The 14,959-nt window shown below is 47.4% G+C and overlaps 1 protein-coding gene and 1 long non-coding RNA gene across 2 annotated transcripts in view; one reads left to right on the top strand and one right to left on the bottom strand.

Annotated features, from left to right (window-relative positions):
- The window catches only part of FAM3D (FAM3 metabolism regulating signaling molecule D), a 39,350-nt gene that overhangs the window by 5,381 nt on the left and 19,010 nt on the right, over positions 1 to 14,959 (bottom strand). Inside the window, exons 4-6 of the mRNA XM_043967917.1 lie at positions 14,429 to 14,546; positions 12,859 to 12,917; positions 5,233 to 5,283 (exon numbers count right to left, since the gene is read on the bottom strand). Coding sequence (XP_043823852.1) covers positions 5,233 to 5,283; positions 12,859 to 12,917; positions 14,429 to 14,546 — 228 coding nt within the window. The remainder of the gene's footprint in view (positions 1 to 5,232; positions 5,284 to 12,858; positions 12,918 to 14,428; positions 14,547 to 14,959) is intronic.
- LOC122729215 overlaps positions 1 to 14,959 on the top strand; it is a 41,841-nt gene that overhangs the window by 19,142 nt on the left and 7,740 nt on the right. The window contains exon 2 of the long non-coding RNA XR_006353314.1: positions 60 to 117. This is a non-coding gene — a long non-coding RNA (uncharacterized LOC122729215). The remainder of the gene's footprint in view (positions 1 to 59; positions 118 to 14,959) is intronic.

Raw genomic sequence — 14,959 nt, 5'->3', positions numbered from 1 at the left:
GGTCTTTCTTGGCCCAGCAAATGGCTTTCTGAAAACTGAAGGTTTTTTGTTCACTTCAGTTAACAGGTCCTGCTCTCAAGAGGCTTACATTCTCCTGGGGATGTGACATTTATACAAGTAAGTAAATACTGCTCTACCCTGAAAACCATTTCCCTCTTTGTCTCCATGGGAAGGAAGTGCTTTAAAAAATTAAAACAATCACAACCCCCTTTAGCTCTACTATTGGGTACTATTAACTCAAAAGTTCCTATTTTCTTTTTCTTTTTTTACTTTTTTCAAAAGTTCCTATTTTCAAACTCTCCACCCCCTCCTCCCCCCACCTGACCAGTACCTCCTTGCTGGTGAATCATCTAAAAAGAGAAGAGTCAAATCTCTAGATCTGAAAGAGACCCCAGAAGCCATCTTATCCAACCCTTTCATTTTACAGCTGAGGAAACTGAGGCACGCCCAGGTGGTGAGTGTAAGAGTCAGGATTTGAACTCAAGCCAACTTTTTGGAGTGACAATATTTCCTCCCTCACAGCCCGCACCTTCACAGAGGACAGCTGGGGGGTATCTGGAAGGCTTGGCCACAGTTTAGAAAGGGGCTGGCAGCCAAGAAGGACCTCGAGAATACCAATGGACTTTTATCTGTAGACAGCTGCCCCGGGATCTTAGGATGCCAGGTTTTGGAGTCCAGCCTCTTTATTTTACAGATGAGGAAACAGTCCCAGAGAGGTGAAGGGACGTCCCCCAAGGTCACACAGGTAGCGGAAGCAGAGCCAGGTTAAGTCCAGATGTTGTGGATGTTTTCCCCAAATGGTCCATTGAGGAACACGTCTATCTCCCACTGGCCAAATGAGGTCCCATGTGAGGCACTGCGCCAATATGAAGGAGCTGTGTACACGTTAGTTATTATTTTTTATCTTTAAAGCAAGCCGGTCAGCAGTAGCTTCCTTATCACATTAAAAGCTTCATCCTTTTGGGTCCACAGACTCTGCACAGTGATGCTTGTTTGTTCTCTCTCTCAAGGGGAACCTTTCCCTGCAAACGGTCAGAGGTGGTTGCGATGGAAATGCTGAGTCCAAAGGATAAGACAGGCCCTTCCTGGGGGTGTCCAGGCCCTCCTACAGGGAGCAAAAGTGGGGCCAATTTTTGTAAGAGACGAGCAAGGAAAAGAAAGCTCTGCAGTCAGGGTTGTTTTGTTCCTCTCCGCAGGGAACCATTCCCCAGGATCAATGGACTGTATTTGTTCTGCAAACCCGAGTGCAGCCTATGAAGGCGGCCGGCTAAGGTTAATGAATGTTGCTCTACAGCCCCTGGGAGCGGCACCATGTTCCCTCCCACCTCCTCTCCTCGACTGGTGGTCAACCTGGGAAGGTAGAATGTGAAGGATGCTGAGAGTCAGCGCCAAGTTCAGCAGCTCTGAGGAAAGGGAATCTTTCTGCATGAACAGATGGAAGGCCAAGTGCTTTCTGTGTGCCAAGCATTTCCCCTCGGCTGGGGCACACTTCCTTGTTTCTGGCAGCCTGTCTTACCGATGTACCATGACAGTCACGGCCACCAGCCCTGCTTACCCCAAGCCTTAGCCCTGGGCTTCTCTCTCCATTTAAATAATCGATCAATCAGTATTTATTAAGCACCTACTATGTGCCAGGCCCTGGGCCAAGCACTGGAGATACAAAAAAGAGGCAAAGGAGGAAGCGGATTTCCATCTACCTAGAAAATCCATCTGCTGGGTGGAGGGAGAAGTCGTTTAGATGGCCAATGGTTTATTATGCCCTTTGTCCCCAAGGCATTCTAGGGATATGGCTGATGTGCTTTCTTGGCCCTTAGTTTTTTATTTTTTTATAATTATCTCTCTGTTTTTGTTTTGTTTTTGTGTGTGTGCTGTTGTTGTTTCTTGCAGGGCAGTGAGGGTTAAGTGACTTGACCAGGGTCACACAGCTAGTACGTGTCAAGTGTCTGAGGCCGGATTTGAACTCAGGTCCTCCTGAATTCAGGACTGATGCTTTATCCACTGTGCCACCTAGCTGCCCCTTCCATTTCTGAAAACAATTTCCCCCATGGTTACTCTTTGTTTTCTAAAAAAATTAAATCTGATTTTATTGGCATAGGCAACTATCAGTTAAAACAAAACAAAACAAAACAAAACCTTCCTCCTTTACCAGTGAAAATTGCAATTATTCTGCAGCTGGCCAGGATGCTGTGAGGTTAGATGTCTTGCCAGGAGTCACTAAACCAGTACGTGTCAGTGGGCCTTGAACCATGTCCTCTCCATTCTGAGGTTGCTCTCTAGCCACTCCAAACACCTGCCTCTCCCTTCCTTTGTTGTTATGTTCAATCCCTGATTCAATGATCATGTAGGCACTCATTTTTAATGGGTTGGAATGTAAGTTTCTTGAGGAAATGACCAGGTTTTTAAACAATCTTTCTATCTCTGTCAGGCAGAAGGTGCTTAATAAATATTAGGTTGGATTATATCAGATACAAATGGGGAAGCTGAGGTACCTGGAGGAGAATGGTTGGTGTCTTTGATCTAACCAATGGAAGGGTTGAGCCAACCTTGGGATCTTTCTGAAGACCAGGAATGGGCCATGGACCCACAGATGGGCTTGGGGTGCTCTATATTTCTCCCTCTTTGGGAGAATCATCATTAAGGAGAAGGGCTTTGGGGGCAGCTAGATGGCGCAGTGGATAGAGCACTGGTCCTGAAGTCAGGAAGACCTGAGTTCAAATCCGACCTCAGACACATAACACTTACTAGCTGTGTGACCCTGGGCAAGTCACTTAACCCTCATTGCCTTGGGGGGAAAAAAAGGAAAAAAGAAAAAAAGAAGGGCTTTTGTTACAATGCAGGGGAGGGGTAAGTTTCAAATGTTCTAGTGTGACCTTACTGTTATGTTCTGGTAGAAAGAACCAAGGATAGTACTGTGAAGATAGCCTGGTTCAAGCCAACAACCTCATTTCTTCTCAATGAGAGAGAAATGCCTGCTCTTACCATCCACCCTGCCACGAACTCTACTGTCTCTTTGCCCTGAGGTCTCTGGAACTTTTCTTTTTTTAAGTGAAGCAATTGGGGTTAAGTGACTTGCCCAGAGTCACACAGCTAGTAAGTGTTAAGTGTCTGGGGCCGGATTTGAACTCAGGTCCTCCTGACTCCAGGGCCAGTGCTCTATCCACTGCACCACCTAGCTGCCCCTGGTTTCTGGAACTTTTAATCAATAAACATTTATTAAGCACCTACTATGTGTCAGGCACTGTGCTAAGCCCTGGGGATCTGGAAAGAGGGAAAAGACAGTCCCTGCTCTCAAGGAGCTTCCAGTCTAACGGGGGAGAGAAAGTGCAAACAACTATATGCAAAGCAAGCTGTGGATAGCTATCGGGGGAACCTTCCATCTGCCCTGCAGCTTATCTGTCTTTTAGGTGTTGTTTCCCCCAATTAGAATATGAGCTCCTGTGAGAGCAGGGTCTCTCTGGCTTTTCCCATTTGCAGCCCAGTGCTTCACATACAGCGAGTGCTTAATAAATCCTTCTTCATTCACTCTTTCAAAGAGAATAATGCTCTGGAGTACATGGGCATTACTCTATGTTACTGTGCATCACAGTGGAGGGGGGACAGCCAGGCAGTCCAGAAGACCTGAGTACCTATGGCATTTCGGGCAAACTGTTTAACCGCTCACCGCCTCCAGGGAAACTGTCTGAGACAAGGTGGGACAAGAGTGCCGATGTGCTCCGGGGGATGGAGTTTACACACTGGGAGTTTGGATGAAGTCACACGTAGGGGCCAGCTCAAAAAGCTTTATTCCCATCCGCTAAGGCCACGCTCACTCTTCATCTAAGAGGGTGTGGCCGTGGAGAGTGAGCTGGAGTTGGAGTCCGACACCCGGGTTCAAATTCTACTTGGTTTAGTGATGTCACTTAATTTTTCAGAACCACAGTTCCTTTAAGAACCTTAGTTCCATTTCCTGGAAAATGGGGATCCTTGAACCACCTGCTTTCTGGAAATCGTTTGAGGGAATGTTGGGAGTTCTTTAAGCTCAAGTTAGAGTCGACGGCCTCACAAATCCCTTCCAGGTTCCTCTGAGATTTCCTTCTATTTAATCCATCTTCATCTCCTATGGACCTGCTTATTTATTTGTGTGTCACCTCCCCCATTAGACTGTGAGCTTCTTGAGGGCAGGCACTATCTTCCGGTCTTTCTCTGTATCCCCGATGTTTAGTGCCCAGCCTGGTCCATGGGAGGTGATTAGTGAGTGCTTGCTGACTGACTCTGATGGAATGCACCTTCTTCCTGCCTCTTCTCCTCAGCATACTTCTCTAGTCTCCAAATGTCAGAATCATCCCGGACGCCTCCCTCTTCCTTGTGAACCAGTCAACTCCTGAGTCCTCTGGGTTCATCTCTCCTATCTACCCCCTTCTCCATATTTACACAGGCCCCAGCCCATTTCAGGCCCACCCCCCTCCAACCTATGGAAGGTCTCTCTCCCATTCCATTCCCTTCATATCATATGCTAATTTCTATGTTAATTACAATAATACCACAGTGCCTGGCTAACAGTAGGCACTTAATAATTGTCTATTGCCCAACTGATGGGTTGTCAGTAGCACACAGCTTGTAATAGTGTGTGAGGCAAGATTTTGAAGTGAGGTCTTCCTAGCTCCCAAGACCAGCTCTCTATTAGGCAGTGGATGCCTCTCAATGGATGTCTTAGCTTCCTAACTCAGTGAGCAGTCAATCAATAAATGAGCATTTATCAAGCACCTACTACACGCTGGGTACTGTGCTAAGTGCTGGGGAGACAACAAGTCGACAATTATGGACAAGCTATAGATAAGAGAAATTGGAGATAATGTCAGGGGGAAGGCGCTAGCATTTAGGGAGAGGGGAAAGGCTTTTCTTACAAATTAAAAATAATTTCTGCTCCACGAAGTGGCAATGGGACACATCGGTTAGTGTTGGGCTTGGAGTCAGGAAGACCCATGTTCAAATCCTGCCAAATCTCAAATGTATTAGCTGAGATGAAAGACTCTGAGCTTAAGTCATTTAACCCTTGGTTTCTTCATCTGTAGAAGGTGATAATACCCGTAGCACCTGCCTCACAGGGTATGCCATTTAAGAAGTGTTTTGCAAACTTGAAAGTGCCATAGAAACACCCGTTATCACTGCTCCAATGTATTCCCCCATCACCAGCATAGTCCACCAGACAACCTTTTGGAGAATATTAATTTAAATATGAAAGTGAATACTTACCTCCGGAGAACATATCAAAGTACTGGTATTTCTTGAGAATTCCTGTTACTCCTAAGGGTAGGAATGAAAACACAGTCATGATTACCTCCCTATAACCCAGGCTTAAACTGCGACATCAGTGAAAACAGCGTCGGGTGACATGCCAGGCAGAGCTGATAGGAAATGTAACTGGCCTTGCTCATTAGGTGGGGCCTTCTGGCTACCTTGAATGGAGTTATTTGCCCATCCATCCTTCCATCCATCTGTCTGTCCATCCATCTCTCCCTCCCTCCCTCCCTCCACCCACCCATCCATCCCATATATCCCCACCTGCACCCCTGGCCCATCCAGAACAGTCTTGTAGAAGAGACAACAAAGGTCCTTGTGACTAGATGGGGGGATGGCCTCTTGTTGTTGGCCTTCTCAATTTTAAGGGACTGGCTTGTCCTTCCAAAGCACCCCTCCCACCTCCAAAATGACCCTTAACTCTAGCTAAGAACCTGTCATACAGAAGGTATGATGCTGTCTCCCACGCTCCGAGGCAGCTGAGCCAGAGGGAAAGCCAAGAGCTAGTAGGATCCCAGATCTAGGGCTGGAAGGGGTGTCAAAGGTTATCCAGTGCCACCCCCTCATTTTGTAGATGGGGGAACCGAAGCCTGGAGAGAGGAGGTGACCTGTCCAGAGACTCACATATAGTGAGTGGAAGAGCCAGGACCCCAAAGCCTGACTGGAAACAGCAGGAGCAAAGTTGGCTCCCTCCCCATCTCTGTCTGTCTGTCTGTCTTTCCCCGGCTCCTTTGCCACCTATGCATATTATCTGCGTAAGCCTGGGCAAGGCCCTATCCTACTATTTATTGTCTCTCCCTATCTCTCTGTCTCTTTCTATTCCTCTTCTCTGTTTCCCCCTCCCCATGCCCCTGAAACACTTTCCCCCTTTTTTCTCTCTGGCTCCCAGCTACACAGAGTGTCTGGTTCTCAATCAGGGCAGCTGCCTCTTTTTCCTCTTCCTCCCTCTCTCTTGATTCTCTCCCTTTCTCTCAAGCCAGGGGCCTGGTCTGATCTTCATTTCTCTTTCCCTTCTCATTTCTCTGACTTGAGTTTAAGGATTAAGCTGGTCGTTGGCTTAATCTCGTGTCAAAGTAGCCCACGGGACCCTGGGAGACATAGACTAATTTACAGCCTAACTGTCTTCTTTGTGGGGGGCTGGGGGTGGGGGGGATGCTTTCTTTGTGGGTCTGTAGATTCTCAAGTTGTAGGTGCCATTTTTGATGGATTCACTTGTGTCTGTTGAGATCAGAATTTCCCTGGGAGTCTCTGGTATTTGCCAGTGCTCATTAAGACTCCCCTAGAAAGTTTTACCTGAGGGAGACTCAGAACCAGACAGCCTATTACACACTCCATCTGTCTTTTGCTTTGAGATCTGGAAGGGAAGGGGAGATCTGGCTGGAAAGGGACATCTTTTGAGATGTAAAGACAAAACCAAAAAACGATCCAGATCCTGACCTCAATGAGTTTATGTTCAGATACTACGCCCCCTGCGTATGCTTTTCTTTACAATTTTGTGCAACTAATGAGCATTTATTTTCTCTGCCCCATCCCTCAATGGGAGGAGAAAAAAAATATCAAAACCTTTGAAACTAATCTACATAGTCAAGCAACACAAACTTCCACATCAGCCAAGTCCAGAAGAGGGTGTTTCGTGCTCCTTGAGTCGGGAGGTGGGTCGGCTTATACTCTTCATTCCAAACTAAGGGACTATCTGGTTCTTGATCTGGGGTAAGACAAATGGGGTCTCTCCTGCAACTACATCCTTCTCCTTTCAAAGACTTTTGCAGATGTGAATGTAGGCTTGTAATAGTATTGGGAGCCATAGATCTGAAATTAGCAGGGGCCTCAGAGACCAAGGTCAAGTCACTTGCCAAAGGTCATAGAGGTAGTACACACTGGAAGTGGGCTTTGAACCTAGGCTCATAATGGATAGAGTGCTGGCAACAGGATCAGGAAAACCTGCCTATTCACCTGACCAAGTCTGTTAACCTCTTTGAGCCTCCGTTTCCCCATATGGAAAATGGAGATAATAATAATAATAATACCTCCCTATTCACCTGACCAAGCCTGTTAACCTCTTTGAGCCTCAGTTTCCCCATATGGAAAATGGAGATAATAATAATAATACCTGCCTATTCACCTGACCAAGTCTGTTAACCTCTTTGAGCTTCCGTTTCCCCATATGGAAAATGGAGATAATAATAATAATACCTCCCTATTCACTTGACCAAGCCTGTTAACCTCTTTGAGCCTCAGTTTCCCCATACAGAAAAAGGAGATAATAATAATAATACCTGCCTATTCACCTGACCAAGCCTGTTAACCTCTTTGAGCCTCAGTTTCCCAATATGGAAAATGGGGATAATAATGATAATAGCTAACAAGATTGTTAGGAAGACCAAATGAGCCTTTGCCAACCTTAATGACCCATGCAAATGTCAGTTATCATTATCCCTATACACAGCTCCTGTGAGGGAGTCAGAGAGTGGAGGGAGGCATCTTGGTATGGGTTTATATGTCACCTCTCATGCTTATTAACTTTGTAAGGTTGGGCAAGGTCCTCTCCTGCCATTTATTGTTCTTCCATGTTTGATTTTCGGGCAGACGCTTGCTTACGTGGATAAAAAGGTGATGACCCAATCAGCAAGCATTTTCTATGAAGCTCCCTTGGCTGTTTCCTCATCTATAAAATGGGTGGATGGTCAGTGAGGTTATTTCTAGCTCCAGATGGATAACTCCTAATTTTATAGCAAGCCATCTGCAAAAGCCCCTAAAAAGACAAATAAATATGGTGTAGAAAGAGCCCCCGTTCAGTCTGTCCTTATCCAAGGACCTCCGGTGGCTGGGTTTGGAATAGAGGACAATCGGGGCAGGGCGTCTGATAGAGCGGAAGTTCCTTGAGGCCAGGATTCCTTTCATTTTTGATTTTGTGTCTCCAGTGCTCAGCACAGTAGGGACTTTCTGACTAAGTGGGAAAAGGCACCAAACCTGGAGCCAAAGGTTTACTTTGGACTCTCCTCCTTACCACCAGCCCTTCCCCGTCTCCGTGCCTCACTCTCCTCATCTGTAAGACCAGGGGAGGTGGAACGATCTCTTCCTGCTTCCTGCTCTAAACCTACAAAGTCCTAGGAAATGGAGCCCTGAACGAGGCGCTAACCAGATCCTCCTCAGGGCACAATAGACTAGACTGCTGGTCTTCCAGGCCTCCACTAGATGGGGGTGTTGTCGAGGGGATGGGGTGATCCCCAACGCACTGGGAAGTTTCCAATTACTTTGCAGGAACTTTTAGGTGGGGGATGGAAGCCGAGGGCATGGAATTCTTTGTGCCTGTGATGATTGGCAAAGAGAATCCCCCAGCCCCAAGGCATGGGCAGTCGAGGGCTCACGGGGTCTCGGCAATGAGGAGAACTCTTTGCAAATCTCAAATACTCATAAACTCTGGTGGATCTCGGCTTTCACAGCAGACATTTCCTCCTCCGTGCAGCCTGGAACCCGTCCCGTCCCAGGGCCACCCATTCTGGCCGGCGGCTCCGGGCCAGTTTTTCCCAGGGAGTTCATTCTATGTCATGTTATGCGAATGCTTACAGTGGTTATAGCCCTTCCTCTCACCGAGAGTCTGCATGAGTTATTGCTTATTTGTATCCTCCTGCAACTCATCTGAAGGACTTTAGCGAGGTCCAGGGATAAGGCCTATCCTACTCTTCATGTTTGATTTTCGGCAGACTATCGCTTCAGCAGATACAATGATAACCAAACCCATGGGCATTTATTAAACACTTACTGTGTACCAGGATACAAAGAGTTAAGCATTTATATAGCACCTACTGTGTGTCAGGTACTATGCTAAACTCTTTACTCATTTCACACCCCTGGGAGGCGGGTGCTCTTACTATAGCCATTTTACAATTGATGAAACTGAAGCAAACAGAGGTTAGGTGAATTGACCAGGGTCATACAGCTACTAAATGTCTGAGGGGCATTTGAATTCGGGTCTTCCTGATGCTAGGCACAACCTCTATCCACTGCATCAACAGTTTCTGATACAGAATATAATGACAATAAAACAATCCCAGCCCTCAAGGAGTTGATGGTGGGCAGCTAGGAGGTGACAGTGCACAGAGTGCTGGGCCTAGAGTCAGGAAGACCTGAGCTGAAATCTGGCCTCAAACACTAGCTGTGTGACCCTGGGCAAGTCACCCTCTGTTTGCCTCAGTTTCCTCATCTGTAAAATGGGGATAAAGAAGACCTATTTCTCAGGATCAAATGAGATAATGATAAAGTGCTTAGCACAGTGCCTGGCACACAGTAGGTGCTATATAAATGTGAGCTGTTATTATTCATCTGACCTGACATCTTCAAGCCTTTCACAGGACTGTGGGACTCTGTACACTGCACACAGTGCTTCTGTGAGGAAATACGACTCAGCCACATTTCCCTTAACTGTATGGGGCTGGGCTGGCTTCTGGTCAAGGAAGTGCACCCTACCCAGTGTGCACCATGACTGCTTGTTGAGGAGGAGAACGTCTCACATCATAGGGAACAGATTCCCAGACCTGTCTTGTGGCCTTGGAAAATCCAGCAAGTATCAGAAGGCCAAGGGGGAAGGCTAGGGGGAAAGATGGGTCACCTGCTAAAGGAGCCACCCACCCATCCATCCATTACCTATCTACCTATCCATCTATTTATTCATCCACCTATCATCTACCTATCCATCTATTTATTCATTCACCTGTCTATCATCTACCTATCCATCTATTTATTCATTCACCTGTCTATCATCTACCTATCTATTTATTCATTCGCCTATCATCTACCTATCTATTTATTCATTCACCTGTCTGTCTGTCTATCATCTACCTATCCATCTATTTATTCATTCACCTGTCTGTCTATCATTTACCTATCCATCTATTTATTCATTCACCTGTCTGTCTGTCTATCATCTACCTATCCATCTATTTATTCATTCACCTGTCTGTCTATCATCTACCTATCCATCTATTTATTCATCTACCTGTCTATTATCTACCTATCTATCTATTTATTCATTCACCTATCTATCTATTGTCTGTCATGTCTATTTATCTATCATCTATCCATCCATCTACTCATCCACCTGTCTGGCTATCTAATCTAACAAATGTCATCTCGCGGATCAACCATGAGGTGATCAGGGAGGCGGGGTGGGGAGCTGGGGTGAGGGAGGGAGCAGGTGTTTCCAAGGGCACCTGTGCGGCTGCAGCTGTGGGTTATAGGTGGCAGCGAGTCCCTAACTCCCAAGGAGACAAAACTGGGCTTGGAGGGATGAGAGTGGAAGCTTGCCCAGCCAGAAGGACAGAGAAAATGGGAGTGACTCTGTTGGCAAGGGGTGGCATAGTTCATCTTTGGTCCGATGGAATTGTGAGTTGTCTAACACTCCCTTTGCAGAGAAGTTGTTGATCATTCAAATAGATAAAGGAAATTCTTCACTGGGAGCTCCTCATACAAGGAAATTCCAGGCCCAGTTTAACTATCTATATCTATATAATATTTTAAATATATAAATACTGTATTTAATATATTTTAAAATGTGTTATACATGCATATTATATATTTAAAATATATAACATGTAAAACTATAATTATATATGCACATTACATATTTTAAAACCTATGATATAGGTTTTTAATTACATAATACATTTTAAAATATATGTGATATATTTTAAATGACATGACATATATTTTAAAGTATATCACATGTGTGTATGTTATATAATGTGTGTGTATGTGTGTGTGTGTATGTGTGTGTGTGTGTGTATGTGTGTGTGAGTGGAGAAATCTCTCTATGTAATATAAACTCATTTTACAGATGAGAAAACTGAGGCTCACAGAGGTTCAGGTGACCCAGGGTCACATAGTCAGTAAGTACTGGAGCTGGCCTCTGACGTCAAAGGGCCTGTGCTCCCAGCTCCATTCCTGGGCTCTTTCTTCAACAACAGGCTGCCTCCCATAATTCTCTCCAGCCTCCTCTCCCCCTATATCGATCCATCATAATCCCCCTCAGAGTTAATGGGCTACAAGTCCTCGGAACACGCTTCACTGAATCTTTTAGAGAAATGTTGGTCTTTCTCTGCAGAGTCTTCTTAGGTAATAAAAGCGATTTCTTTTCTCCTTCCCTCCCTCTCTCTCCTCCTGTCTCCCCTCCTTAGGCCAGGCATGACATCCCAGGCGCTCTCCTTGGGTCCTGCTGCCTCTGAGCAGGAGGGGAGGCCGGGATGGCTTTTCGTCATCCCGCAGCCACTCTAAAGGAATGGGGTTACACTGACTTCCCCTGAGAAGCACCGGGCCAATGCTCCCTTCCCCCTGAACACCAATTAGCCGGTGACATCTTCTAGCCACTCACCCTAGTCACCGGACCTCACACCTAGAGCTGGAAGAGACCCCCAGAGGCCAATCTGCTCATGGTACAGATGGGGAGACTGAGGCTCAGCAGGTACAAGTAATTGCCCATGATCCCACAGGGAGTAAGTAACAGAAGGGAGGGAAATGATTGAAGAGGAAAAGATGTTCTGCCATATGCCATCTTTTGACCCCTGCCCCAGCGGTCAGAGGGGAAGCTTGGGGATCTCCGCTGGACACCAACGAACAACTCTGGGACCATGGGGTGCGGCTCTAGGTCCTCGCCCGTCCATTCTCTCAGCCTGGGCTGGGCCTGGGTTCCCCTGCCTCCCCTGCAGCCGACGCTCTGCCTCTGCACAGACTCCAGACCCACTCGGTCATCCTCCCTGGGCTTTGTTGCCGCCCCGAGCTCCGATTTGGAATGAGGGCGGCCCCCGCGTCTCTTAGAACGCGGGCTATCTCTGAACTGAGCCCGAACTTGCCTTGGGTCTGGGAGGGAAGCTGGGAACCGGAGCTTCCTTGGCGGGGCGAGGAGAGCTGGGTCAAAGCCTCCTCCTTGAACCCGTGCCCTCCCCCATCTGCAGACACCTGGCGGGGGGGGGGGGGGGGGGCGGTGTTTATCTGGCAGGGGAAGCGGCCGTGAAACAAAGATCTGTTCCGGGGGAGGTCTGGTGGAAGAATGAAGAGAGCTCTGGCCCTCAGTTCCCTCATCTGTAAAATGAGGGAGGTGGGTGTGATGACCACTAAGGGCCCCTTGTGACTCAAATGCTATGATTGTATGATTCTCCCTCCCCCACAGCAGTTTAAAGAGTTGGGGGTCGTCATAATACACCTCTCTGAGACTCGGTTTCCTCATTTGTAAAATAACACCGACTGCCTCCCGGAACAAGCCCACGCTTGGAGTCGTCAAGACATAGATTCAAATTCAGCCACTGGCACTTAGGACGGTTCAACTCCAGAGAAATCACGAAAGCTCTCTGACCCTCAGGTTCCTCATCATTAAAAGGCACCTACTTCCGGGGCTGTTGTGAGGACCAAACAAGAGGTAATTTGTAAAGCACTTGGCAAACTTCTAAGAGTTCTATAAATGATATCTATGGGTCTAGGTTAAAATCTGCTTGAGGGTAGGGACCATGTCTTCCCTCCCAACCTGCCCCCCCCCCCCAGCCTTGAGTACACAGTAGGCGCTTAATCAACACTTGCTGATCAGTTACTCACCGTCCACCAATGCAATGTTGAGTCCTCTCCCAATGTTATTTTTCACACCACTCATGAGCCTGGGGAAAGGAAGAAAAAAACAGAGCCAGCAACCTTAGCGTGGACCTAAACCAGCACTGGGAGCAGCCCTGGAGATGCCAGCGAGGACAAAATGGCAGACACCTGTGCAGACGGAGCCTGGCCATGGGTGTGTCCTCCTAGAAGCCTCCAGGCCAGCTCATTAGACAGCAAGACAAAAGGACACCCTGCCCAGACATAATCAGTGGTGGGGACAATCAGCTCTCTCTCCATCTCGCACAAGAGAACTGACTTTGGAGCCAGCCAGAGCTAGATTCAGGTTTCACTTCTGACGCTAGTCCCCTACCTTCTCTGCGCTCATGGCAACTCTCTAAGACTGACCATGCCAACCTGCACTGGTAAAACGGAGCGCCCTCACCTGGGAGTTCCCAATAGCAGAGAAACCACAGTTCCAGGCCCTGGCTCTATCTCACCAAGGCCCAGGGTTTCAGGGGCCAAAGACTGAAAACAAGAGGGTAGTTAACTCCTCTGGTGGAATGTGTCACAAAGCTATCCCTTGCCAGCATCTTCTCTGATCTTTGCCTTCATTTATAAGAGAAAGTTCCTTCTGGTCAGGACAATATGTTCTGAAATGAAAACTTGTGTTTCACTTAAGTTAGGGTTTTTTTTTGTTTTTTTTTAGTGAGGCAATTGGAGGTTAAGTGACTTGCCCAGGGTCACACAGCTAGTAAGTGTTAAGTGTCTGAGGCCAGATTTGAACTCAGGTCCTCCTGACTCCAGGGCCGGTGCTCTATCCACTGCACCACCTAGCTGCCCCCCCCTCCCAAGTTAAGTTTAAGCCAAGGTTTTATTAGTTTTAGTTCTTGTATTTAGTTCTTTAGTGCATGTGGCGTTTGGGGAGTATATGGGGGGAGGTTTTCTGAGGGGTTTCCGACATAGTCCCTTTTCCAGTTCTGGGCATTTAACCCAGGAACTATTTGTTCAACTTAATCACTGTTAGGTAACCAGTGGCACAGTGAATGAAGGCTTGGAGTCAGGAAGACCAGGGTTCGAATCCTGCCTGAGGCATTCACTGGCTGTAGGAACCTGGTTAAGTCACTGAACATTTTATGCCTCAGTACAATAAGGAGTTTGGATTCCATGGCCTTTGAAGTCTCTTCTAAGTCTTCATCCTATGTATTGTTAACTGACTGGCCAACACCCCAAAACAAGTGACCCCTTGTAAGTACAACAGACACTACTCACCACCCATAATCTGGCTCTCATTCTGGGCCACCCTCTCAGGTGATCTCCCTTGGTGGGAAAATCCAGACCATTCTTATAACTCCTACCCGCTCACCCTCCCCCACTCCCTCACCAGTCTTCTGGCTTTATTTGGTAACTGGAAATCTGAATTCTCCAACGGACCCATTGAAATAGCCATGAGACCGTGGTGCTCGGACGGCCCCAGGAGGCCTGTGGTTCTAGACCTGGAGAGAGAGGTGAGACCAGGCCCCTGGCTCAAGAGGCAGCTGCAGTGTTGGGGATGGGAAGGGGCTGATCAAAGACTTACACCTTGTCTTCAAAACATATGGAGGGCCCCACGACATTGGCAGCTCCACTGGAGATCTGAAAGGCGAAGAAATCCTTGGGGCATTTCTTACTGTTGTCACATTTATTTCTTGGATGCTCTGCAGGGAGAACAGAGCCCTGTTAGTGACACCTCAGGGAGGAAGCCCCACGCAGACGGAGAAGACAGGGACTAGCTGGGGTCTTTCCAAGCACCAGACCCAGCCTGTGCTCAGCAAATGTCTATTGAGTGAACAAGTTGAGAAACAAAAACTTTAGGTCTAATAACCTATTTTATGAGATGCATCTTGGTGTGGCGGATGGAGAACAGGTCTTGTGAACTGGGGAGACCCGGGCCGGAGGTCTACCTCTGATGTGTCCTGGCTGTGTGATCCTGGACAAATCACTGGACTCAGGTCACTCCATGGCCCCTGACAACTCTGTAAGATCCTGTGTGCCCGAGAAGGTGCCAGCCTGCATTGGTCGAGGGAGCTTCCTCGCTTGGGCATTTCCTATACTAGTGAAATCTCAGGTC

The sequence above is a fragment of the Dromiciops gliroides genome, chromosome 1 (genome assembly GCF_019393635.1).
Source record: "Dromiciops gliroides isolate mDroGli1 chromosome 1, mDroGli1.pri, whole genome shotgun sequence".
NCBI lineage: Eukaryota > Metazoa > Chordata > Mammalia > Microbiotheria > Microbiotheriidae > Dromiciops > Dromiciops gliroides.
Note: the sequence above shows the minus strand (reverse complement) of the source record. Positions and strands in the feature narration are given on the sequence as shown.